This window comes from Stenella coeruleoalba (assembly GCF_951394435.1).
Source record: "Stenella coeruleoalba genome assembly, chromosome: 6".
Classification (NCBI taxonomy): domain Eukaryota; kingdom Metazoa; phylum Chordata; class Mammalia; order Artiodactyla; family Delphinidae; genus Stenella; species Stenella coeruleoalba.
The window spans coordinates 97,525,183-97,553,111 of NC_137151.1; the positions used below are offsets into that span (position 1 = coordinate 97,525,183).

At 37.4% G+C, this 27,929-nt stretch overlaps 1 protein-coding gene across 2 annotated transcripts in view; it reads left to right on the forward strand.

Moving 5' to 3' along the window:
• PARD3B (par-3 family cell polarity regulator beta) overlaps positions 1-27,929 on the forward strand; it is a 1,038,680-nt gene that overhangs the window by 639,785 nt on the left and 370,966 nt on the right. For both annotated transcript variants that reach the window (XM_079924321.1, XM_079924322.1), the window contains exon 16: positions 6,941-6,985. In XM_079924321.1, the coding sequence (XP_079780447.1) occupies positions 6,941-6,985 (45 nt within the window). The remainder of the gene's footprint in view (positions 1-6,940; positions 6,986-27,929) is intronic.

A 27,929-nucleotide genomic window follows, 5' to 3' on the forward strand; every position in this document is an offset into this window, starting at 1 on the left:
ATCTACATTTTTACAAATAAGTTCAGTAAGATTGAAAAAGACTAAGTAATTAGTCCACGGTCACACATGGAATTAGTGTCAGAATCCAGGTCCCTGTAACAGCTAAGCTTGAGCTCTTTCACTCTTACAATGCTGCTCCCTTGCCATGAACAAAAAGTGTCCCAGGTGTATTGGTTCAAGTACTCAGTCACCAGAAACCTTTATTATTTTTGTGAATCCTCGTGTCTGTGTGACTGTCTACTATATCCCTAACACATATCCTTCTTCCTTTATTATACTATTTATTACATTACATTGTATCAATACATTATTTATTTGTATCTCCTCATTAAACCCCAGGCTTGAGTGTCTGATCCTTTTCAGAAAGAAAGTGCTTATTGAGTAGATTCAAGACAAATGAATCAATGAATTTATGAAGGCATGTTTTGGGTTTTCCAATGCTTTTTAATGAGATAAAGACAATAGTATAAGAACATAAGGAAAGTATTGGATTTTCCTAACTTTAGATTGAAGCTCTCCTAAGATTCATGGAGAAAGAAAGGGAATTCCCTGGCGGTCTAGTGGTTAGGACTCTGTGCTTCCACTGCAAGGGGCCCAGGTTCGATCCCTGGTCTGGGAACTAAGATGCTGCGTGGCCAAAAAAAAAAAAGGAATTCTGAGGATATCACTGAAAAGCTGTGAACATATGAATAGTTGGATAATGATGAGGGAATGGGTCCCTCATTTTTGTCCTGTGGCAGCCTGGCTGGAAGATGCTCTGTAACATTAGAAGAAAACTTCAGCTGTTCTGATTAGCGTATTGTCAGAGCAGCAACACGTCCAGGGATGAACAGGGTGCTTTGGGGGAGATGGTGAGATAAACATTTATGTCATTATATTGTACTGATCACCTAGCCCCTTTTTCAGCAAAAGCCTTATTTTGTTTTTGTATTTCGCTTTTTTTCCAAGAGATGGAAGAATTTTTCAACACATAAGAATTTATAGCGCTGAAAACTCAAAAAGTCTCCCTAAGGAGTAGCAGTATGCCAAATAGTCACTGACATAAGAAAACACTATAAATTAATGCAGTAATAGTTCATGGTTGCTAAGGCAGGAACTTAATTTACAACTTGAAACAGGTTTGTGTTCCTTAGAAATTCTGGAAATCAATCAGTGGTATGGAAACTGATCTGCTAAAAGAGAAGAAAATTGATTCTTACCATTGGCAAGTACATCAATTTTTTTTAAATTCTGAAGGAACAACTTTTAGAAACAAGTTTATTAAGCATTAAGGAATTATTTGATATTTAGTTTCCTAGTAAACTATCCAAAGAGAAGTGTTTATGGCCTCATTAGAAGATAGATTTTTATTGTGCCAATCATCATCTTCAAAACTGCAGTCTCTATCATGCCAAAGACAGGAAAATCAGAAGTTAAATGAGATAGAGCTGTCTATGTGAAAGACCAGCATTGCATCATGTTTTAGAATGCTGCTTTGCATCAGAGTATCTCAATATGAAGTAGTGGGAATCTGAACACATTTGCATATTCCCCATTCGTGACGTAGTGTTGGCATTCTCAAAAAGAATAACTACCTGGTGGCAATTTTTATCTGAAGAGATTTGTGCATGTTAGCAATATACCATCTTCTGTCAGCATAAGAAGAGCCTATGGGGCCCATTAACTCACCAAATCTGCCACTGTTCTTCAAAGTTTTATTAAGCAAGTGAAGTCCCTAATAATCACTTGTAAAATTCATATCAAATGCTATCAATAAGCAAGGGGATTATTTTCCCCCAGTGAGAATGCATTTGAAGAGTATAAGAAGGCTTGACAAAAGAATAAAACCTTTAAGTGATCACTATATTAATATAAATATATCCTACCAGGAAGCCAATATATGTAAGTAGTATATGCACTTTAATGTCTGCCACTAATAAGTTCTCGGAGTACCATATTTTTCACAGATTTTCTTCCCGTATTTTCTTTCTTTATGGTTTCTCTCAACTCTAACAATGAACCTCGTTGAAATTAAGCCAAAAGATACTGTGTGTTTATCCACACCTTTTAAAAAGTTTCCACTAGTGTTGGGTAGTTCGTAGACCTTTGATTAACTTCAAAGGTCTATAACCAAAATAACTGGAAACATAGGCCCACAGGGTGCTGTGTTTCCTGAGCAAGTTTTCCTGAACCAGAGGACGAAGCAGGAAATTAACAAACATCCAAACCAAAGAGTGTCCTCCTTACGAAAAACCTTATAGTAATTAAATCAAATAGTGTCCATTGATCTTGAGTTGAATGCCAGGAAGCAGGAGCTTAATAGAAATCCCATTATCTAAATAAATCTAGAGAAATCTCAGGAGGGACAAGTCCACAGTGCCCTCTAAGAATGTAATAAAAAATGTCTGTGAATTTCATCTTCAGAAGGACTCAACATTTCCCTAATACCTCTTCAATTACTATAATAACTCTTTAAAGTAATCAAGAGCAAATAGTACCAATCTTTGGAAACTGAAGGATAAGAAAGGGAATATAATATGCTCTAGAAACTGGAAGGAAGGAAGGAAGGAAGGAAAGAAGGTAGGTAGGTAGGTAGGTAGTGAAGGGAAGAGGGAAGGAAGGGAGGGGGGAGGGAGGGAGGAAGGAAGGAAAGAAGGTAGGTAGGTAGGTAGGTAGGGAAGGGAAGAGGGAAGGAAGGGAGGGGGGAGGGAGGGAGGGAGGAGGAAAGGGGAGAGGGAGGGAGAGGTGGGGAGAAGAAAGAAAGGAAGAGAAAACAATCTGTCATTAGAACCAGAACAAGAAATTTTGGTTCCTGCTCCATCAACCCTCTCTTACTTGACACTTTTGGTACCTTACTTACCATTTTGGAATGATAGACCTTTCTCACACCGGGCTCACTCATTTTCAACCTCTTGTAAATAAGCTCTTTGTTTAAAATGACATAGCTATCGTATTAATATTGCTACTGTTGCAACTGCTGTGCTATCTAAATAATATGCAGGAAATGACTAGACTTAAGCTCCAGCCCTGAGAGGAAACTTTATAGTAGCTTTAAGGTAATGTGAGTTATAAAAGAAGTTGAGTATTAATTATAACACTTGTCATATTTTTAAAAAGCTTGGTGGTGTGTATAATTTTACCTCATTTTCTCACTTGCTACTGTTATTTAAATCACTTCCCAGCACTAAGCATGTGCATAAAAGATGATTGTTCCCTATTTAACCTTTTAAGTAGAATGTATTCTATTAATTAAGTCATTACAGTTCCCTCTATTTTCTATGATGTTTATTCATTTATCTTCTGTCCTCAAGATAGACATCTGTGTCAGTGAATATTTTGGAGAAAGACCCCTAATTTTTATGCCCATCACCCATTTGGATGTTCTACACTGTTTATTGTAATAGTTTGGTAGTGTTCTAAAGAATTTCAAATTGTCAATTAAAATAATTAGTATTCCTACTAAAAATAGTAGGTAGTATTCAGCCAAAAAGTTAAGTTACCATGTTCAACCTAACATGGCAAGGGAATTTGTAGTACTTAAATTGACTTAGATTTAATGGGATAACTTATGTCTGTTAAAAAAAAAAAAAAGACAAAAAATAAGATCCTACCCTTGTGTGAATTCCTTTTTCAGAATAACTGCACAAAATAAAATCATGTATGTAGTCTGAATACCATATTTCCTTTGCCTTTCTTCCACTACAAGATGAACTGGGAGCCATGTAAACCGGGAGGTAAAACCTGCTGTGGGTATTGGATTATCCCTGAGATAGCAATTGAAAGTACCTTGTGCCCTGCCTATTCCTTTGTAATCCTAGGCAAGTGAAATCATAAGCACCACCGCCATCATTAAATTCACAACCTTTACCGCTCTCAGTTTCCATTTATCAAAAGTTTTCATTTATTGAGAAACATGTACCTGGAACTGTGCTAAGTGCTTTTTAAAATTTATTTCATTCAGTTCTCACAACTCCTTGTACAGTGTTTGTATCTCATTTTTCACATGAAGAAACTAAGGTTTAAAGGAGCTTAGTAACATGCCTGATAAATCTTGAATTCAATCCACATCTGTCCCATTATTAGCTATCATGTTATTCTGTAACATCTAATGTAAATTAACTCTATTTAGTTTATCATTAATGATCTAATAACTAATATTTATTAAGCACTTACTATGTGATCTTCTAAGTATTTTGCATAAACTTACACAAATAATCTTCACTCTAAATCTATGGGGAAAGCAATATCAACCTCATTTTATATATGATGAGATTGAGGCACAGAAAGTTAAAGTAAATTGCAGGTAACCAGTAAGTATCTAAGTCAAGATTTTAACTCAGACAGATGATTTCTTATCTGTGTAATGGGGATGAATTATTTCAGCTTGAACCTATTAGAACTGTAGATTTCTGAACATGTTAAACAAATTTATAGCTAACACTTGTTCATATTGGTCAACATAGAAAGATTTCTATTAATAACATATTCAAATTAAAAGGGTAATAGTGTTCTAACATACGGGTGTTTGTCAAGTGTTTTCTTACATTTAATTCATGTTATCAATAATCTGAAAAATATAACAACTCTTCTATGATTCATCACAAGTATAGTAGAGTGATTAAAAGTGCCATGTTTAAGCTCTGGCTCCTCCGCTTACAAGATATGCTGCAGTTTCTTTATCTGTAAAGATAATAATAGCTATCTTTACAGGTTACTGTGAGCATTAAATGAATTAATAGCTGTAAAGAGTATAGGGTAGAACTTGTATATTACAAGTGCTCAGTATTAGCTTCTAGTATTATTTTTTTAGTCACCATCATTGTTTTCCAATATTTTTTCATTTGTACTATAGATTCCACTGTATATTTTTTCAGACCTGGGAAAGACAGAATTTGGCCCACAATTGGAGGCTGATACGTATGGATTGACATCTCCAACTGGAAACACAAAGAAAAGTCCAACAAGATTTTTAAGCAGTTAATACCAGGAAAATCACAAACATGTAGTGCTCTTGTCTAGAAAATAAAGAAATAGCTTAGGAAAGGAGTGCTAGGTGGGTGTGGGAAGACTTAGGAAGATTTTTGTATAATAACTGGGTCAATGAAATATGACTGAATGTTGTAGGTAAAGGAAGGAGGAGCTTATTACTCTGAGACCAATCTCATATTTGGGAAAATGGAAGAGGTCCTCCTTGTTGGCAGAGTTCCACTCACCTTGCTTCTACCCTTGAGCCACCAGAGTTTTAGAGACTAATGTAGACAATGACATATGGTGAATATTTTTTTTATTTTAACATCTTTATTGGAGTATAATTGCTTTACAATGGTATGTTAGTTTCAGCTTCACAACAAAATGAATCAGTTATATGTATATGGTGAATATTGAACAGCTGTTGTTGAATATTGAAGTGATAAACCATGCAGAGTTGCTTAAGGATTTAGAACTTGGCCTCTTTGTTCATGAGAGATACTGGTTAGTAGCTTTCATGTAACGTCTTTGCTTGATATTAACATCAAGGTAATGGTAGCCTCATAGAATGAGTTGGGAAATATTCCCTCCTCTAAATTTTCTGAAAGAATTTCTGTAGAACTGGTATTATTTCTTCCTTAAATGTTTGGTAGAATTCATCAGGAAATCAGCTGGGTTTAGAGTTTTCTTTCTGGGAAAGTTTTTAACTTTCAATACAAATTGATTAAAAAACAAACTATAGGGCTGTTAGATTATCTCTTTCTTCCTATATAAGCCTTGGTAATTTGTGGCTTTCAAAATCATATCCATTTCATCAGAGCTGTGTTCATCTAAAATTTTATCCACTGCTGAAGCAAGATTCTTCTTCCTATTCTAATGGATGCCCCTGAATTTTGAAGTTTTTCACTCTGGGTATTGGGAATAGGAACTTTATTCCCAACCTTGTGTAAACTTTGGACACTGTGCTCTTTCCCCTTTGGGGCAGTTCTGTCCCAGGTCTTGGGTAGTTTCCTCACATGCATGTGATCATCAGCAATTAATTAAATACCTGAGGGGATCCTTTGCAGATCTCAGAAAGATTTCTGTATACCTCTCTTCTCTCCAATTCTCTGACCTAAACTCTGCTTTGGTTTCCCTGGGCCTCCAGCTTCATGTCCTCAGGCTGGAATATCCCTGGGCTCTGCCCGTGTTCCCCTTCCTGCACCGCAACCTGGAAACTTTCTCTAGACAGTAAGCTGGAGCAATGGCAGGAGTCACACCACCTGTTTTCCACCTCTCAAGGGTCACTGTCCTCTGTTGCCTGATGTCTAATCTCTTGAATGCCATTGTTTCGTGTTTTGTCTATTTTAGAAATTTTTTTTCAGGAGGAATTGTAAGTTTGTTCCCTTTTGCTCCATTTTGTCCAGATATAGAAGTCTGATCCTTGGGGATTAGATATATTGCTGTCATGCTCAAAGAGTTTTATTATATATTATACAGCTCTAGATTCTTGAGTTTTTCTGGTTTTGTGGATACAGAAACAACAGCCCAGTTAAAAGAACTGAAAGTATTAGAATTTTTTTTTTTTTTTTTTTTTTTTTTTGCGGTACGCGGGTCTCTCCCGTTACGGAGCACAGGCTCTGGATGCACAGGCTCAGCGGCCATGGCTCACAGGCCCAGCTGTTCCACGGCATGTGGGATCCTCCCGGACCGGGGCATGAACCCATGTCCCCTGCATCAGCAGGCTGACTCCCAACCACTGCGCCACCAGGGAAGCCCTAGAAATTTTTAAAGGAATGAAATTCTATTCACAGAAGGTTTAATGTACATATATTTCTTCATAACTGTCTTTAAATTAATAGAATTGAGGTGCCCCAGGCAGGCTGGGGAAGATGTTTTCTCAAATCTTTGCCAGTAAAAGATTTCACTTATTACAAATCTATATTAATTTATTGTTCGAAAAATGGCTGATTTACAAGCAGGTCTGATCCTTGTCTCTTTAATTTCTTTGCAGTGCCAGATGAAAGCAAAGTCCATTCATTGGCTGGACACAAATCGGGTAAGAAATTCCTTGTAACTGACTTTATATTCTCCTTCCTGGAAATCTCTGGCTGTGTTTGAGTAGCAGATGGAAGCTGTTTCCATCCTCTCATCACTTAAAGACTTGCTAATTAATACCCGAGGTGTCTCCGACTTCCACAAAGGTGAATTATTGCTTGGCCATGTGTTGTATAGTGGCATAATGTATGCTGACTGAAATGTTTGAGAAGGAGGAAGAAAGTTTTCCCAAAAAATAATTATAAAACCCCAAATCTTTAACCTGTATGCCAGCTGAACACTTAGAATAACAAAAAATTACAAAGAAAACCCAAGAAAGTTTGAAATTATTTTCCATGATGACTCTCACATTAAAGTGACAGGACAAAGAATTCCAGAAAAAGAAAAACGTGGCCATTTCTTCCTTCTCAAAAAAGAATCATTTTTTTGCCTGTCATCACAGGGGACTGGGCCTGAGATGACTGTATTCTCTTTCTTTAGACTCATGAATGAGCTCCCTGGAGGTGCCCTAGTAAGTCCACCAGGACTCTGAGGGTCTCTAGGCTCTTCCTCTGTTTTGTGTGATATACATTCAGGTCTAAAATCCAAGCTTTTCCTTCATTGCCAAATGACCTACCTTCTGTTCCTTTGCCCTTTCTTCAGCATCATTTGTTCACATTAGTTGAAAACACTTAAAGCTACTAAGCTAGTAAATACAGCAGTAATCCTTTTCTCGTAAGGGTGCATTATTTGGGGGGAAACTATCCATTTTACTCTTAGAAATGCCACTCCAAACAACAGGAGGGTTATGATTTGTTGGCAGCCCTTCGTTTCTGAAACAAAGAAGTCGTTCCCATCACCAAGCATCTCCTGTGTTTATGGGCCAATTATGTTCTCAGCAGTAAGTGGCCTTGATGCCTCATTACTTCCATCATGTTCCAGGACAAGATTATGATTTTTTTTCCTTTTCTTCTTTCTCCAGATTCACTAGTGATAACAGCAGGGAAGGTCTAGTTCACAACTCTTAGATGTTTTCTTTTCTGCCCCTCCTAATAAAAAGCCTAAGAGGTTAGATCACTGTGAAAGAAAAGATTTCTGAGGGAGTGATAAATTGCCACACGCTGCTTGTTCCCATGCCTGGTACTTCTTGTCCTTAGCTCTCTTACACATATTAATACTTGAAGATAAAAACCTATTTACATACTGGGATGGGCTTCAAGGTAAGAAGTAGAAGCATTTTTTTTAGAATGTGTATCAATTTGGTTTTTGAAAACAAATAATAAACTTTCTGGCTTTTTCTGGGAAATCGAATCTTACTCTAATCTTACTTCATTTCCAAACAAATTACTGTTAGCCAGTAAGCAAAAATTATTGTCACTGTTTTTAAAGGCAAACATTATCTTGGTATATTGGTATAGTATTTTAGGTAAATTTTAATGATATGTTTTTATGTAGTGTGAAATAAAGATATTAGGAAAGAAGTACTCTAAACATAAAAATTGAAATAATCTTCCAAATGAAAAGAAAAATGTTAAAAATGGCATAATTTTAAAGCTGTCAGTCAGGTTAACTGTAAGGTTCACATGGCAGAGTTATTTTAGCTGGTAATAGAAATAATACTAATGGTCTTCATATCCCATGAATCAAACTGTTGAAATACATCAGATGTTTTAAATAAGATTTTTGTTACTAATGAACTATTATTACACTATTCACTATTCTTATATTTTAAGTACTTTTATATTCTATCACAACATCATCAAATTTTTCATTGGCTTTTTGTGGAACCGGGGCAAACGCTGAAAACAGCCAGAAAGTTGATAACTTTGGAGCCAAAGTGGCATACGATAAAACACAGTGAAGAGGGCTAACCAGTCACCTCAAATTGTGAGCTCTAGACTTAAATGAGAGCACTCTATGAAACGTTAGAGACAGTACTGAGAAAATAAAAAGCAGCATGAAAGAAAAAGATGCTATTAAGGTCTTGAATTATAATGCTCCTCAAGAACCCATCCCTCCCATGAAGTGCAGCTCCTTGTGTGGGCTACACTGGGTAGAGCATTTTCCCATTAGGCTTTGGTAGTGACGACAGTGAAAGAGAATTAAGGGTCCTTTTGATTCTGGCAACCTGTTCAGTCATTTTTAACATTCACCTAATATAGAACTATAGTCTCCATCTGCTACAGCCTAGACCACTAAGCAAGTGCGAGTTTGGATTGTAATGTGCAACGTGCCCTGATCATTCGTACTTATCTCGCCAATGTCAGCTTCTTTTTTGTTTCACTTTTCTCTTCCCCAAATCCTTTCTCCAGAATTTTCAGGTGAAAAAGTGGTATCTCTTTTGCTAAGAAGAAAGAGTATCTCCCTCTGTCTCTTTTTAATCATAGAAATGTGGGCCCCTTTCCCACTATCCAAGACCATCAGGAAGTTAAATTAAATTTTATGTGCTGACCTAAATCTATCATCCATCCTCTTATTTAGGATGATATTCAACATTTTAATAAATTCATCTGAGTTAAAATTTCTTCTGAGTCAGCTACTTAGTGTGTAGAGAGCCATTTCATGCCAAGTTCCATCTGTTGGTCTGGCTTGGGTACTTCCCAAATTTGTGACAATATTTTTGGCACCATTTCCTTGGCTTATTCTTTAAATGGTTGATTCCTCAGAGCTCAGATCAAATCAAAGTCTTAGGTAAGATAAATCTTTCTAACATTTTTGGCCCAAAATGTAGTATTCCCTCACCTCTGCTGGAATCAATCCAGTATTCTTGAGATTTCTCTAATAATCTATCTCACGGGCTACGCCTGGCAGTACATTGCATCTCATACCTTGGCAAGGAAAATGGCAGGCTGGTACTCCTGTTTATAATCTTATGGGGTCCTCTTCCACATATAAGAGGTATTAATGTTTATGGGATGGTGAGACCGATCATAGAGAAGTTAGGAGCAAAATGCTTTTTGTTTGGCTCCTTTAAAAAAAAAAAATTCATAAGTTTCAGAGAGCCTTGAAAAACCAAAAAACTGTCTTTCACCTTTTTCCCTAACCATCTCACTAATTGAATTCTGACAAAACTCAAATCCTAGCAATGCACAGGGGAAATAACTTCAGCAAAATGTATATTTTAAACAATAAAACCATTTTTTAAAATGACAAATATTCTGAGGAAACATTAGAATCCAGAGAAAAATGACATCAGATTTGTCATAGCCTTTTTTTTTAATTATGCTTTAATTTCAGCTATACACAGACTCATAAAGTATGTCCAAGAAGGAGTCCTTTTTTTCCCTATGTACTGAACTGACACTTAAGCCAATAGTTTAATGCCCCTCAGCATTCAGACAGAAAGGACTTATAAATTTTACTTTTTTAAAACATGCCGTCATATTTTTTTGTTTTGATTTATTGCTTAGAATGGTTTTAATATGTATTGACTGTCTACAGAGATCTTTGCTGACCCAGCTCTTTAAGATGATGCAGTACTGAAGAAAGCGGATGATGAGTCCTTCTTTATGAGCTCTGACATGTTAATTAGCAAAATGGACTAGAAAGCTTTCCTATTTCTACTTAAATTTCTTATAGTCTCAAACACCTGTCTATATAACTGTAAAACAGGCAAGTCTGTAAAAGTAATGGTTGGCAGTAAGTCCAGACCTTTTCTGAGACGAGTTTATCAATTAATGAGCAAGTGTCCATTAACAATCTAGGGGGACATCTCTCCAGCTGAGGTGCCTTGCAGCCACTAAGTACGGTTGGTATCTCAACACATTTTGCTAATGAAGAAGCTGAAGCTCAAGGCATAAGTCCTTGTTCTCCCAGTTGATAACTCTTAGGGTTAGGATAGAAACCCAGATGCGATGTGGCAGAGCCCATGAATTTGGACACTTTATATTCCACCAGCATGTGCCTAACACCTCACAATCTCAGGAACTGAGAAGAATGTAGGAGTAAGACACAGTCTAGTTGGAAGGCATGACACACATATCAAGATATTCTATAAATCATTACTTACCTTTTATAACCTCAACTAGCTAAACCAGGAACACAGTAGGTGTAATTTCTCTATGGTAATTCAGTGAGCAGGAGAAGAACATCAAATCTGAGCATTTGTGCCTTTGTTTCTCTGCATGCATGTGCACGTGAATGTGTGGGCCAAGAGATGTACGAAAAAAATATGCATGTGATGTACACGTATTATACATAAGTTATAGGAAATGTGCATGTGATACGTGTCTTACAGCAAAGGCTGAGAGCTTAGTATGCAAGTTGCTAACTTGACAGAACATACATTCTGCTTTAAGTGCATTGTGTGTAGGGACTTCCCGGGCAGTCCAGTGGTTAAGACTCTGCGCTCCTAATGCCGGGGGCACAGGTTCGATCCCTGGTCGGGGAACAAGATCCTGCATGCTACACGGCACAGCCAAATAAATAAATAAAGAGATGCATTGTGTGTAAACGTCATATCTAGAATGTTCGAATGTAGCTAAAGAAATTGCTGAATCTTTGCAAAAGAAAAGGTAAAACGTAAGGTGATTTGATAGTCACTTTAAGAGTAATGGATCATTAAATGACATTTTATAACTTTTGTTGAGTCTTAGTGTTCCATACTTTTATAGAATATCTAAGTTAAAATATGCATTTAATTTTTGGAGCACCAACCATGATCACTTTTCATATCTGAGTCTTCTAATTGAATTACTGTTTTTTAGGACTTTTCATTGTTATTGTTGATGAGGAACTAAAATCATAGAGTAAGTGGGTAGTGGATTTGAACTCTGTTTCTTTCCTCATCAGTTGGTTAAGGTAATACTGCACGGTTATCTATTTGGACAAACATTTTTATTGGGTATTGTCTAAGCTTCTGTCATGTGTTATGTTGGATAACTATAGCTTTAGACACAAAAAAAGTATGCATTTCCCACATGCTTCAGCCTTGGTTTACATTTCCATGGGATTCAGGATGTTTTCATTAGAAAAAAATTAATGATACATCTAGGATTCTTTCTATAGAAACTTGATTATGAAGCAACCTTAGTGTCTCCTATATTGCAAAATGTTAGTGATTAAGCTATCCTCTAAGTTTCAAAGAATCAAATCAAATTAGAAAGAAATATATCGTGAGATAAGTTTATTTACTATTCAAATATGGTGTAGGTGTGTGCATTTCTAAATTTTGTGAGCAAATAGATACTACATTTTTTTATAAATCAACTTTCAAAATTATTTCTGTTCCACTCATGTCTATTAAATACCCACTCTGTAACAGGTATTAAGTTTTAAGCGCTGGAGATACAAAGTGACATGTGTCAGAAAGGAAGTGCTTCCATAGCAGCATCTGAAAGATAAATAGAAGTTTGAGGAATAGAAAAGGTCACTGAGCTAACACTTTCCAGGCACATGGAAAGTTGTGAAAACATGAAACTTCATGGTGTGTTCCAGAAACTGTAAACAGTTCGACATGGCAGGAGTGCAAAGGGGAGAGTGACATGCTAGGAGGTTAAGCAAGAAGGCAGAGATTAGATCATGGGGAACGCCTACCAAATGAGAGAATGTGAATTTTATCCTACAGGCTCAGAGAATCTAAACAGATTAAAGGAGGGGAGTGGTCAGTTTTATAGTCTAGTGATACCACTCTGGTTGTGGGGACTTGAAAGGATTTGTTTTTTTAAAGGCAAGAATAGTTAAAAGACTGCAATAGTCCAGATAAGAGATGATGTGGGCATAAATTTAAGTGATGAAATTAAGGAAAGAAAAGTATGAAGTATTTAGAGAATAAAGCCTTCAATTTTGTTGTTTGTTTGTTTTTTAATCAAACTTAGTGGGTGAGAGAGAAGATCCAATTTGATTATCAGTGTATCAGTCAACTCTTGCTATAACCATGCTACATAAAAAAACCAACAGTTAACACTTATTTCTTGATCACGTATCTTCAGGTGGGCTGGGACTTGCCGATCTCAGAAGTGTTTGGCCAGGCTTGGCTCTAACCTGTAGTTCAGGTCCAGGTTTTCTGCCTGTGTCTCTTATCCTCCTTGGGCCAATGGTTTCTTGAGGCAAGTACCTTTGATAACAACAGTGATAAGATGAAAATAGAGTAGGCAGAGAGGGAACCCATAAGCTATGTGGCAGTGTTCATGTATTAATGATGTGAGAGTGAAGGTGATAGAAGGAATGATAAGAGGAGTAGAAGGAAGTTGGCAGGATAGCGTTAGCTCTGAAAGAGTCAGGATTTTATATAAGGGTAGAGAAACAATGTACCTGAACATGGAAATGTGAAATAAGGAGATAGCTGAGCCCCCTCCCAACCCTGGGAAAGAAGAGCTTCAAATGAGAGGGCTGCAGGAGAAGCAGATTTCTTGGTGGAGAGCTAGATTTCAATGAAGGCTAAAAGGAAGGGGAATTTTCAGAGAAGGGGTTGGAAGTGAACAGCATTGTGTCAACCATGGGAGGATAGTGGAGATTCGAGGAGGCAAGGTGGAGGATTCTGGGCTGGAGGGCAGAGTGGGACGGTGAGTCACAAGGAGATGGACAGAGTGGTGTAAGGCTACAGCACAGGAAGGAGTAGATGACCAAAGGGCTCACATCTTGGGAGATGACTAAGGGTGTCAGGAGTGATGCACCTAGTTTGTTTAGATGGCTTTGCAGTTGCCAAGAGAATCAATTCTCACTCTTTGGTAAATAGAAAAAAGGCTTGGGCCAGTTATGACTCAGTGGTGGCCTGGATGAATTATTTTTTGTAAAGAGATTCTATCTCTGAAGGATGAGGAGATGAAGATTTTCCAGGAGGAAACGGTCCCAAGGTTACAAGTTTTGAGAAGATGCTTAAATTTTACTGGGTTTGGAAACCGAGAAATGGCCATGGGTAATCATTTCTGCTGGACAGGAAACAGAAGAGCAGGATCAAAAGGAAGTGGCTTGAGGAGGAATGGGAGGTGGAAACAAAGATAGATGATCTTTCCAGAAGCTTAATATTAAGAGAAGAAAAGAGAGATGTATGTAGAGAAGAGAAGTTGTCTTTTGTTGTTGGTGGTATTCTATTTCATGTTAATGAGAAACACAGGACCAAGTTTGTTGACTGAGAAGAAAGAGACATTTGTAAGAGAATGAAGAACGAGGAAAGAGGACATTTTTAAAGGGATATGATTAAGAGTATAGTTTTATAGCAGTTGGCTTTGAAGAGGATGAGCCAAGATTGAAGGGAAAGTGGCAGGGCTGCATGTAGTACAGATAAATGTGTAGGTAGAGGGGGTAAGAAATTAAGGATGTTAATGGTCTCAATTTTCTTGATGATGTCAAAGTCTGTACATAACAGCATTGTACGGTTGGTCAATAGGCTGGTCAAGAAAATAAGAAACACTATAGATAATAGGTAGCCCATGTTGGGATGTGTTTAAGTCATTGAAGCAAAATTGGATGGGATACTACGAAACAATATATTTACACCTGCACATGCACATATTCACTGCATTCAAGGGTTGAGTTGCAAATGAGCTACAGTTTTCCCCTGAACAAAATGTTCTTATCTTTTGCAGTTATATTTTCAGTTCTCTATTTATGGTGCAATTATAGAAAGTTAGGACTAAGTGGATAGTTATATATGTCTGATACAACCAACTTATTTTAAAGAGTAGATTGATACCTAGACAGGGAAAATCACCCCCCACCAAAGGCCCAGCTGGTCAGACCTGTTGACTTCTTCTTCAGCAACCTCTTGCTTTGTGAATTCAAACACCATTGCTACCAGTTTTGCCTGATTTAATAACCTAAACTGTCATTAAAATGCTCAAAATTTCCCCAAACCCAGCATGGATAACAGAAAGAATAATTTAGCACAGCTCTGGTCTTTTGTCTTTTCAGCTTCTCTCATTGAAACCCACCAGAATTGAATAAGCTTCTATATACAAAAAGTATGTACTTTGTTCAAAGTTTATTACAGACTTTGTCACAAAGTCTGCATCTGTTTATGGTTGCTATTCATTATAGTTTATATTTTTATTATGGTGTTTATTTATTTTGCCCCTAAATATAAATGTACCGGACAGATTGTTCTGTTCTGAGCTCCAGTAGACATTTGCGGATACGGTGTATTCGGTACATACTTTTCCCCTGTGCCCTTATATATTGATATTGATATTACAAATTTCTCAGCAATGAAATTTTTTATTATCCTGTCTCATAATTCAGAGCTCAACAGCTTATCTTTGGAGATAAAATTTACTGTGCTTAAGTGTGCATTGATTTAGAAAATGTATAGTTTCTAAAGTTTTAACTGTTTGAACAAATTAAAAGTAATTTTATAAAGAGACGAGCCTATTTCTATATATGTCAAATCCTTCAAATGTGGCTGAACTCTCTCAAACTTCACCATCCATGGGGAATATGTGTCTTGTACATTTGGAAAACAGTGGTTTGGAACTGACAATTCTAATAGCGTTTCTAAATGCCAGAGTGAACGTCTACAGTGAAAAATATTATTAAATGACTGCATGATGGTTGATAAGGACAAAGTGAATGTTTGACATTAAAGCTTTTCTGTAGGCTGAGCTATCTGCAATCAGCTTTGGACTCGCTGTGCAACTGGAGAGGGACAACAGTAGGAGCCGCAGAAAACAGCGAGTGACTTAAAAATACACAGAAACGCCACCATCAGTCAGCATATTATTGTATGGACTTGAAGGTATCATGGGTAAAAACAAATTACATTCTCAAAAGCATAGTAACTATAAATGTTAAGCTATGAGCCCCAATTCTGTCCTCTTTCCTTTGTATTTAGCATTAGGATCTCCTAAGTAAACTTCTTGCAATGAAACTATTTCAGTAAAATTGTTGGACTCTGTACCTACTAGCTTTTTTTTTTTTAATTAATTTATTTTATTTATTTATTTTTGGTTGCGTTGGGTCTTAGTTGCTATGCGTGGGCTTTCTCTAGTTGCGGCGAGCGGGGACTACTCTTCGTTGCGGTGCGCGGGTGGCTTCTCTTTTTGCGGAGCAAGGGCTCTAGATGCTCAGGCTCGGTAGTTGTGGCTCATGGGCTTACTTGCTCTGCGGCATGTGGGATCTTCCTGGACCAGGACTCGAACCCGTGTCCCCAGCATTGGCAGGCGGATTCTTAACCACTGCACCACCAGGGAAGCCCCCTACTAGCTTTAAATGATGGCAGCCCTATATCGAGAGTAGATTTGGCAGGGGCTACAAAGCTTTTCGGTTCCCATGTAATTATTTTAGAAAGGTTTAATTGACACCTGGAATTTTAAATCACTCTTCTAAGGAAAGTATTTTATGTGTAAATGTGTTGTGGAGAGAAAAAAACGGAGACACTCTGATTCCAATGACCCAGAGAGGTTATAGCTCCCTGCTTGCAGGACCTTTTATTTTAAACGTCTACGGATAATCTAGTTGCCAGTGTTAAGTGATTGGCTGTTTAGACATTCCAGCAGTGTTTTACTTCTGAACTTTTCTCACCAAAATATCAGCCGACATATGATGTTGGAAGGACAAGTTTGGAATATTACTCAGCCATAAAAAGAAACGAAATTGAGCTATTTGTAATGAGGTGAATGGACCTAGAGTCTGTCATACAGAGTGAAATAAGTCAGAAAGAGAAAGACAAATGCCGTATGCTAACACATATATATGGAATTTAAGGAAAAAAATGTCATGAAGAACCTAGGAGTAGGACAGGAATAAAGCCACAGACCTACTAGAGAATGGACTTGAGGATATGGGGAGGGGGAAGGGTAAGCTGTGACAAAGCGAGAGAGTGGCATGGACATATATACACTACCAAACGTAAGGTAGATAGCTAGTGGGAAGCAGCCGCATAGCACAGGGAGATCAGCTTGGTGCTTTGTGACCACCTAGAGGGGTGGGATAGGGAGGGTGGGAGGGAGGGAGACGCAAGAGGGAAGAGATACGGGAACATATGTATATCTATAACATTCACTTTGTTATAAAGCAGAAACTAACACACCATTGTAAAGCTATTATACTCCAATAAAGATGTAAAAAAAACAAACAAACAAAAAAAAACCCCCAGCCTGAGACACCTGAATATCAGCTTTTACATAATAAATGCCCGATCTGTGTTGAATAACATAAAATATGTGAAAGCATAAATTTTGTTTGTTTAATATCTGATAAAGGTATAACAATGCCAACTAATGGTGAGAAATATTTTAGAATATATTGGCTTTGATAATGTCGGTGTGACTTTACACAACTTGTGTATGTGTACACACATGAGTTCCATAAGTGAATGCTGGGTTGAGGCGGGGGAAGCATTAAAAGACTAGTATATTTCAAGAAAGGTTTTGCCTACTTAAAAAAATGTTCATTTGTTCCTGTATTTAGGCTCTATCGACAGGGATAAATTTCAGTACCTTTAACAAGTCATACCATGCCCTCTATCACCTTGTCTTGATCTGCCCTTGCAGCCTGTCTCATGCCACTGTCGCCCTCCACCCCGCCTCATCCCCGCCTCATCACACTTGTTCCCAATTCACAGAGCTGCTCACCACTGCTGTCTGACCATATCTTATTCTTTCATGCCTCAGGGCCCCAGCGGAACTCTTTGAAGGCCCACCTCCCTGAAAAACCCTCCCCAGCTTCCTCAGACCAAGGTCTCCTCTGGTATCTAGCCTTGTTTAGCTTCAGGTGTCTCCAGGCTCTGGTTTTATACTTTTTAACTTCTCTCACCCTTTCCTGCCCTAGCTCATACTTCTGCTCTAGAGCCAGTTAGCCCCCAAGGACCCGCACAGGCTGCTTCTCAAATCTCCTTTGATCAATAGTCTTGACTCCCTTAGACCATTAATAATCCCAAGGCCTACCTTTTCCTCATATAGGCAGGAGAACTCTGTTATCTACTGAATGAAAGGGCAGGAACCAGTGTTAACTCTTTTATTAAACCAGTATTTATTGAATGCTTACTGTGTGCCGGACCCTGGACCAGGTACCACAAATACAAGGTTGTGTGGACTGTGGATTCTGCCCCGAAGGTATTCACAGTTCACTAGCAACAGTAGGAATGCAAACACTGAAACTACCATGTGCTTATACATAAATGCAAATACATAGAAAAAGTTAACAGTGGCTGCCTTACTTAGAGGAAGAAGATGAGGTTGGGGGTCAAGGGGGACTTTTGCTTTATCTGTAGTATTTGAATTTTTATGTTGAGACGATATTTATGTGCAGTTTGAGTAATGAAAAACTTTATGGGTTTAAAAAAGTAAAAACATTTCAAACATACTAAAATTTCACATGCTGAATCTAATCATTGAAATGTTGTACACGTGAGATGATTTAGCATGGGGACTGGCACAGAATATGCACAGAAGAACCACAGGAAAAGGGATAGTTTCTGGGAAGGAGATGAGAGGCTGAATCCCAGAGTCACGCTGGGAACCTATTTGGGGCCCAAAAGTATTTCGGGAGGAAGGGAATAGAGAGAGGCTTAACCATGAGATACCTCATTTATGGGTTGCTGGAAAATGTGCCAATGAAAAACATATTTGGGGAATGTTAAACTCCCCTGTCAATTTTTGGTATCCTAGAGGGCAGGAACGTAGTCTTTGAAATTTATTCAGTAAGGCACCCACTTCATGCTTTTTAGAAGTTCATGGTGCCCAACTGTGTCCAATAAAAGCAGAATTATAATGAGGGCTTGTGATGAATATGTAAAAGTTAAAGAGAAAACTTAAAGCAACCTAGATTACTTCTTCTTGCTAAAATAAGCAAATGCAAATTCATTAACACTCTGTTGATAATTAGAAACCACACACACACACAAAACCACTTACAAATTCCACCCCATCAAAATAGAACAAAGCTGTTGAAAGTAACCTTTTGAATAAAAACGCTTTTATTAACTAATCCGTTTTTTGTAAATGTGCATGCCTTTTCAACCAGGAAAACAACAACTGCAAAGAAAGAGGGAGAAAAAAAGCAGATAGTTTTGTGAAGTATCATGATATTGCCATCCGGGAGTTGTCAGAGGTATTTAGAAATGTTGGTGTCAAACTGGTGATGGAGGCTTTTTACTTGTTATGCTCAGAGAAAATGTTACTATCGGTTGGTCTAGTGACCTAGCAGTTGATGAACTATTTTAAGTGATTTATATGGACAAACACTTCTTCTTTTTCAAAAGTATATTATATTAACGTGTATTAGTAAAGTACTATTTTTCTATTTATAATAGGGTTACATTTTAAAAACTAAAATATTAGTGGAAAAAGTATGAGATTTTAAATAATATTAGGAAATAACATTATAAAATGATTTGTGAACCTGGCAAATTATCCTGAAGTCCTATGACACAGTTTGCTGAGGTCTGGGAAACAGTGATGAATTCTGTACGTTTCCATCAGCATGTCCATCGTTTCCATCATTGTGCTTTTTTGCAAAGCTCAGAAGATCTTGGTTTGAGAAAAGTACGTGCACCCTGAGGCCTTGGGCTATATAATACTCACTCTCTGGGCCCCATTTTCTGTCCATGGACTGATGCCTTCAATTCTGGTTGAACACTGGCTCCTTCAGCAAAGAAATGTCCAAATCTTCAACTGTTTCTTACTATGAATTTCTCTCCATCAAGTTTAACTTGAGTTATATTTTGAAGTACATGCCTCTAACAGGCCATCTTCATCAGAGAAGGAAACATAACAGATACCATGGTGCCCTTCTGTGTGAGCCTGGAAAAGCAGTCTCTTACAAATGCAGAGTCAGTCTTCATTTTTCACCTTTCTTTACCTACCCCATTAATCCAGTAGGAAATCAGGTTTGTCCCACAGGAACACAACCCAAAGCTTTCCTGCCTACCCTTGCCCATGCCACCATCACCTCATACCTTCAGTAGCCTCCTAACTCCCATACTCTCTGCCATTCCATTCTCCTCACAAGAGCCAAAGGGATCTCTGGCAAACATGACACAAATCATGTCCTCAAATGCTTACAATCCTCCGATGGCGTCCCACCATTCATAGAAAATAATCCACATTTCTGACCACAAGCCCCAAGTCCAGCCTCATCTCCCTGCTTGCCTTGCTGACTTTGTTCCCACTGCTCCTCTCCTTCAGGACACTTGGCCCGGGTTACCTGCTTTCTGTGTTCAGCAGGCCAACTTGTTCTCTTCTGGGGCCCTTTGCACATGCCTTCCCTCTGCTCAGAATGATCTCCCTCACCTTCACGTGGCTGACTCCTTCTGATTCAGTTCTTAGGTCAAGTGTTCTTTCTTTAGATATACCTTCCCTGACCACCCCATCTAAAAGAGGCAGAATAAGTCAGTTTCTGTCACTTAGTCTGTTCACTTCCCAGTAGCACTTATCACAGTCTGTGGTGTGTGTGTGCGTACGTGTGTGTGTTTGACGTACTGTCTGTCTCCTCACCTACAGAACGTGAGCTGCACACAGGCAGAGACCGTGGGCCCCAGTACAGGAGCAGTATCTGGCATGGAGTAGGCATCCTTTGCTTAGTATTTGCTAAGTCTTTTGCTTGTATGTCTTTTTGCATATTTTTACTTTCAAACTCCCCATGTCTTTATATGTGTGTCTTGTCTTACAATTTTTTTGTGTGTGTGTTCGTTCTGACAATCTGAATTGTAACTGGAAATTTGGCACATTTGCACGTATTGAGATTACTAGCATACTTAGATTTACATTTATCATATTATTTTATACATGAGTCACTTCTTGTCCTCTTAGAATGAATTCCTGTTTCATTTGGGGTTTTTTTTGTTTTCTTGTTTTTTTTTTTATTTTTGGCTGCGTGGGGTCTTCGTTGCTGTGCCCAGGTTTTCTCTGGTTATGGCGAGTGGGGGCTACTCTTCATTGCGGTGCGCGGGCTTCTCATTGCGGTGGCTTCTCTTGTTGTGGAGCACGTGCTCTAGGCACAGGGACTTCAGTAGTTGTGGCACGCAGGCTCAGTAGTTGTGGCTCCCAGGCTCTAGAGCGCAGGCTCAGTAGTTGTGGCTCACGGGCTCTAGAGCGCAGATTCAGTAGTTGTGGTTCATGAGCTTAGTTGCTCCGCGGCATGTGAGATCTTCCCAGACCAGGGCTTGAACCCAGGTCTCGTGCATTGGCAGGCAGATTCTTAACTACTGCGCACCAGGGAAGCCCTTCATTTTGTTTTTAAACTCACTTTTTTCTTATATTAATTTGAAAATTATACACTTCACTTTTATCATGCATACTTAATAAAATCTAAAATTAGTTCATACTTAATCCTTTTCCCAAACAATATAAGGAACTTAGAATACTTTTGCTCTCCTTACCCCCTCCCGATTTCTATACTGTGTTCCATTTTTTTCTTTCTTATTTTTTGATTCACATATTATATATTAATTTTAATGTTTTCTGTATCTATTATTTTTTCAAACTCACCTGTGTATTTACCAATTTCTTTTCTTACCATTCTTTCTTATACCTCAGATCTTCCTTCTGGGATCATTTTCCTTCTTTCTGAAGTATGCTCTTCAGACATTCCTTTAATGATGGTCTATTGATTATACTCTGTTGTTTATCAGGAAACATCTTGTTCTGACAACTAGTTTTGTTGAGTATACAGTGTTATGCTGGCAGCACATTGAAGGTGTTTTTTCTAGTGTCTTCTGGCTTCTACTGTGAAAAGTCAGCCATTGGTCTAATTGGCCTCTCTGTACCAGTGATCAGTCTTTTCTCTGGACACTTTTAAATTCTCTTTGTCTTTGATGTTTACTTTCACTACCATCTAGGTCTTGCTGTAGGTTTCTTTATACTATCTTTCTTTGTATATAATGTGTCTCCTATGGCTGTATATTAATGTTTTCCATCACTTCTGGGAAATTATAAATTATAAATGTTAATGTGCCTCTTCCCCAGTGGAACTCCTATTAGATGTATGTTAGACCTCACTCTTCAGCCATGTCTCCTAGACACTCTTTCATACTTTTCTGTCGCCTTCATTCTGTATTCCATTCTGAGTAATTTCTCCAGGTCTGTCTTCTAATTCCACTTTGGTATCTACATATCTTTCATGTTTCTGCTGATTCTCATCCACGGTGACTTTTTCTTGATGGATTTGGTCATTTCTCTTTAGGATGTCATACTTGGTTGGATTTAATGTGTGAGCATTTGGGGGAGCCTGATTTGCATGTGCTTTTCTCCACAGAAGATTTAGATTTGCTGCTTCTGGGGTACAAGCAGAGTACTACTAACCTGGAACCACTTTCATATAATTTCTTGGCTGACAGCTTAATTAATTGAGAGAAAAATAAACTTGATTTAATACCTCCAAGAGGACAGTTGTCCTGTGGTTGAAAATTCTCAAAGAGACATGAAGATTGTCTTTTTGTGGGTTGTTTTGTTTTCATTGTTATTTTTCCTTTCTGGAACCAGAGTAAAGAGAGATTTTCTTGAACTCGCTTTGCTGAGGAAAGTGTATTTGATCGTTGAGGTTTCTTTGCCTACCCTTCTACTCAGGTTGTAGATCCTTTTGCGGGTTGCTTTGCTTCAGGATTTCCCTTAATTTCCTATGAGCTAAGCAGTGCATTTAAATGTATATTTGTTTTAATTTATCCAGGATCTATTTGTATTTTATTATCGGGATTTTGAGAATTAATACATAGCTGGAAGCAGAAGTCTCTAGTCTAATAATTGCTGACTGAACGAATGGATGAAAGAATGAATGATTATCCTTCGTAAATGGCTGAGTTCAATAAACCATTGGGCTCAATGCAGATTAAAGCACATGTTCACCCAGACATGGTTTTATCTCACTGAGTCTGGGTTGCTTTTGACAAAATACTCTTTAGAAGTATATGGAAAGCCACAGGACATAGGAACAAAGCTGGGAATGATGTCCATAATATGCTGAGAAAGTCTGAAATGGAAAATTCCCTTCATCAGAAACCACATAGTAAAAAGTGCTGGTTATATTTGTAGTTTCAGGCTATGATTTACGACACTGTCTAGAGATTATTAGAATGATTCATTGTTATAGGAAGAAATAAAATAGGGTTTACAAAGGAGCTTTTATCAGATTATGATTTGCCTTGTCATGAAGTTGGGAAGAAGAGGCTTATCGGGCTATTTGTTGTCACTGCCTATGTGGGCCGTGGATCAGATGCTGATTAGAATTGTTTTCTGGACTCCTAGAACACCCTCCAGAGCGAATTCCTTGTCACGACCACACCCAAAGAGTAGTTTATGAGAAGGCTGTTTGATAGATCCTTTAGGTACTAAAACAAATCAAAACCAGTCCTGTTCATTCCAACAAAAGCCGTCCTTCCATACATTCTCCTTTTTGCATCAAATGCTCTTTGGTTTTTCTCTTTCTGAAGTCCAGAAATTCTGATACTTTTATAGAATTTTTGTGCAACTTCTCATTTATGCAAGACATGTTAGCATAGAATAGGTGCTGAGATTGGGCAAAGGAACAACATGAGAATTTGGATGATGTCAGCTTATACTCCTGAAACTGAAGAGCTTATCTTTGCTGTTAGCGTCTACTAGGATTAAGGAAACCCCCTTAGTTCTCTGGAATGAAAATACTAGCTTGGTAAGCATTAGTACAATAGATGATGTGCTTGTTGCCTGTCGTGCATGAAGAAATCAGTAGACTTTTGTTTTTCTTCTTCTTTCTCTGTGCCATTTCATCCTTTGTTTCTATGAATTAGAATTTCTGGGTATGGCATCCAGGGCTGACACTGCACACACAATACCCTTGGCTCCAAGGAGGTCGTGAATTTGGATCATTTCCCAGATTATACATCTGCCCCTGTAGCTTGCATTTCAGAGCGTATGGCCATGGCAGAGGGGGCATATTAGAAATTGTCCCTGCATTGCTTCTGAAGTGTACGAAAGAGGAAGCACCTTTTCATCCGGTCATGAAGTTGTTACTTGAGTGTTAAAACGGTATGGGTAAAACTGTTTTCTTGTGAATTCCCTTCAGTAAGTTAAAATGCATTCAGTGTGTTGCTGTCACAGAATTCATACAAAGTACTATATGGTAGAAACACACAACACAAAAAAACCTGAATTTTTTTAAGGAATTCATATGTCATTTGAAATGCGTACAGCCATGCCTATGAGAAGGAACAACTTGAAATGGTCCATTTATTGCTTTACATTGTATTCATTTCTCAAGTGCTAACACATAATTTTTCTTAAAATATTTATATCTACATGCAGGTATTCATTGGAGTAGTATGTTTATTTCCAGGGATATCAGCCATTAGGGCTTCTTTTGAAATTGTGAAAATTTAAGATTCTGCAAACTAGGTATCGAATACTACCAAAAGGCAATTTAGGGCTAATTTGAGGCCCAAGGTAACCGGTGAGCTGCTGTGAGGATAATGCTTTGTGGATCTGGAGAAAGAAATAACAAAAGTAAGAAGGTAAAGAGGTGAATGTTAGCGGAGATGTCTCATTCTCTCTGCTCAGCTAATCAGTCACTTGTGTTCTGAATATATCCCCAGCTATTTCTTCCAAGGCCTTCTCCAATCAATGAATGGCTTTCTTTTCCATCTTCATATTCTTCCGCATCTTTGGCTCCTTCCTTTCATCCAAGGAGGAATAATCTAGGTGAGAAAGAAATAGTGAGTGGAAATGGTGGGAGTATATGGAAGCAGGGAGTAACAGAAGGAAGGAGAGTCTAAGCAAAAGCAATGGATAGCAGTAAGTACAAATGGGAACTATGTCTTAGAAGTTGGTTTTCCTCGCTAAGGTGTCTCACATGATCACTTAAATAGCAGACAGGTTGACCATGTTAAAACAAAACCTGGACCATGTCATTTTTCTTCTTTGAAGCCTTCATTAAGGATCAGCTATATAACCAAACATAAAAAGAAAAGAGGACCTCCACCTGTACCTTACATTAGATAAGAAATTTATTCAGAATGATTCATAAATCTAAATGTAAAAGCTAAAACTTTAAAGCTTCTAGAAAAAAATAGGAGAAATTTCAGTGCTAGTTGATTAAGCGGTACATCTTTTAGGACCAGCTAGACTACTGAGTTATTTTAAGTAAGCAGTAATGAGAGGTTGAAGACGACTGTTAAAGAGAATAGGAGAATTGATAAATGTGTTATAAAAGATGTTGCAGATATAGGGAATATAGGACTTGACAATTTCCTGTATTTGGGGACAAGAGATGGGGGGGACTCAAAACTTACCTGAGACTTTTAGGCTGGAAGATCAGCAGGAAGGTGGTGCCTTGGACCAAATGAAAGGAACCATGAAGAAAAGCCAAATTATGACGAAGAGGCGTTGGAAAATACTAGTCTGGAACTCAAGAAAGAGGTCAAGGTTAGCAATACAGATTTAGAAGTCATCTGCAGAGAGGAGATATTGAATCTTGGATTTGTCCACAAGATTGCACAGATTAAATTAAGTAATAATTCTTTAAAAGAGTTAGTAGCCATTAATTCATTTGGTTAACTGAAAGCTTAAGACGAAGGCAAAGGCAGTTACTAGGGTTAATGATCAGTCTCATTTTTGCTATTATCATGTTCAATAGCTTGAAACGACTAGGATTTTTCTCTGAAAATTAGCAGCTGAATGGAAATGCAAAATTTCTAGCAGTCACAAATTCCATATCAAGTTAAATCAATGTATATATTTATATTCTTAAGGGATCTTAAACACACAAATGAGATTTTTGTTCAAGTTCTTAAATATTAGGTGGCTATGAGTGCATAGAAGTCATTATGCAATGAAATTTGCACTGATTTTGCCCATATCGTCTTGGGTTTTCTTTTAAAATGCAATTTTTTGCTTGTTATCATATTAGTTGTTTAATTACTTAAAATTAATTAAAAATACTGTTTTACACACATACATAAAATGTGAAGGTTTGCAAAGAGTGACTATTATATCTATAGTTAATTAGTAATTCGTATTACCCACATATAAAATCATATATTTTAATTTGCATCGTCTCTATGCTTGTGTTTGCTGGTATTAATGCTGCAATTTTCACAAAAATTGCTCTAAGCTTTACTGTCCTCAGAACAAGCAGGGAAAAAATATCAACACTGAAACTGGATGGAGGTAACACCAATGACTTACTCCAAGATAAATTAATATTTCCTTTTTCTTAGGCTTAGACAAAGAAAAGACTTCCAAGGATAAAAATAAAATGCCTATGTACACGGCGGCCTTTGAGGACTATTGGAGTGGTGTATAGAATAGATACACTTTCAAGAGTCAAAATCTGATGTTCAGTGTCTAAATGTTAGAAACAATCGGAATATTTACTTTTAAAATTATGTGAAGGGCTCTGCAGCTTTTTCTTCATTGAATTTTGATGTGCTGATATAATGATGACAGTGTTTTTCTACCTACAAGTGGGATAATTTCTTATATGTGGGGATTAGGATGGAATCTCAGGTGCTTTTTGATATGCTTCTTTCAGTATTGCTACTGACATATTGAGACTTCACAGAAAAGAGACTGAACGCGGTGTAGTGATGTAGATGTCACTTTTCATTGTTTTATTCTCAGAAATGAGAAAAACTCTTTCCTAGAAAACGTTGATAACAAGGAATATTTTTTATTTTTAAAATTAATATTCAGTGCTCTTTTTAAAACTTGATATTCATTGAATACAGTAGTTTCAAGTCACATGCTAGTATAGAAAATTGAGATATGCAAATCTTTGGATTTTTCAGAAGTGAATTTTATCAGACACATATTTATTAAATTAAACAGGCTATCAACTAGAGCCTAGAAATTCTCTGTTCATACAGATTTTTATCATCTTGGAACTTGGCTGGGACATAAAATGTAAATCTTGAGAGAAGTGCTTTTGATTTTTATTAAAAGTAACTTGCACATCATATAAGGCATCAGTCAGAAGACTCATTAGGAACATCATACCAAAACATTAAAATGTTCCTTCTACTAAGATCATACCACTGTATCTTTGAAATACTTAGCTTCTGATCTGAATATGCTTTGCCTTTTAGACTTCCATTTGAAGGAAGGAAAAGTAAATTTTGATTAAATATCTATTGATTTACTGTCTCCTAAACCCACCAGATAGAGTTTGCCTAAGATTAAAATGCAGTTACCTCTAGAGTAAATTTTGGCATATGAGATGGAATTTGGAAACTGTTTAACTAGACACAGAGAATTCAATCAATTTATAACAAAAGTAAGGTGAACACGATCTTATGTCGTTCAAGATGCAGTGGTATTTTAAGGAGGGAAAAATAAATTTAAAAGAAATTTAGTTTTGTAGCTCATAACTTCATGCAACATTGTAGATCAGAAATACAATTATTGGAGTCTTTGTTGGTGTCGTAAGCAACTGTTGCTTAGTGATTTCCCTGGAGGCATATGTGCTAGCATCCAACGCTGAGAGAGAGTTAGGTCGGGGGAAGTACTTAGCATAGCACCTAGAACATACTAAGTATTAAGTAAATGTTAACAAGTACTATGATTTTTGTTGCTATTTTCTTTACCAGTCTGTGTCTCTCTTTACCTTTCTCCCTTCACTCTAATTTGAAAAAGCATGATTTTGGCTTCACTAGATTTGAACTACTGATTCTATTTTTTTGACAATAAAAGGATTCTTTTCAGTATTTTGTCCTGTGTCAGCCATCCTTGAGGAAAGAGGAAGAGGTGGGCGATGGTGAGGGTCTCCTTGTGGACTTCTCTTGCACATGTAGTTTTCAGAGTCAGGTTGAAGGGATATAAGTGATTTTTCAGTGAGACATGCCACTTTTCAGACTTGTTATTGAATAACTGTTTCAGTCCAGGCTATTAGGAGCATTTTCAACAAAAAGAATCCCATCTTCAATCTTAATGATACTAAAGGAAAAGTAGGAAAAAGGGCATTTCTCCGACAAGATTTAGAATATCTGCAGTTATTTTCCCAGAGGTTTTTGCTAAAATCGAAGCTAAGCTAGCTCATTTTGAAATTTTACTAATGCATACCTTGGATTTTTAAAGATGAGAATTCACTCTAAGTTCCCTTTTCGTATTTTTCTTCAATAGTCCCAA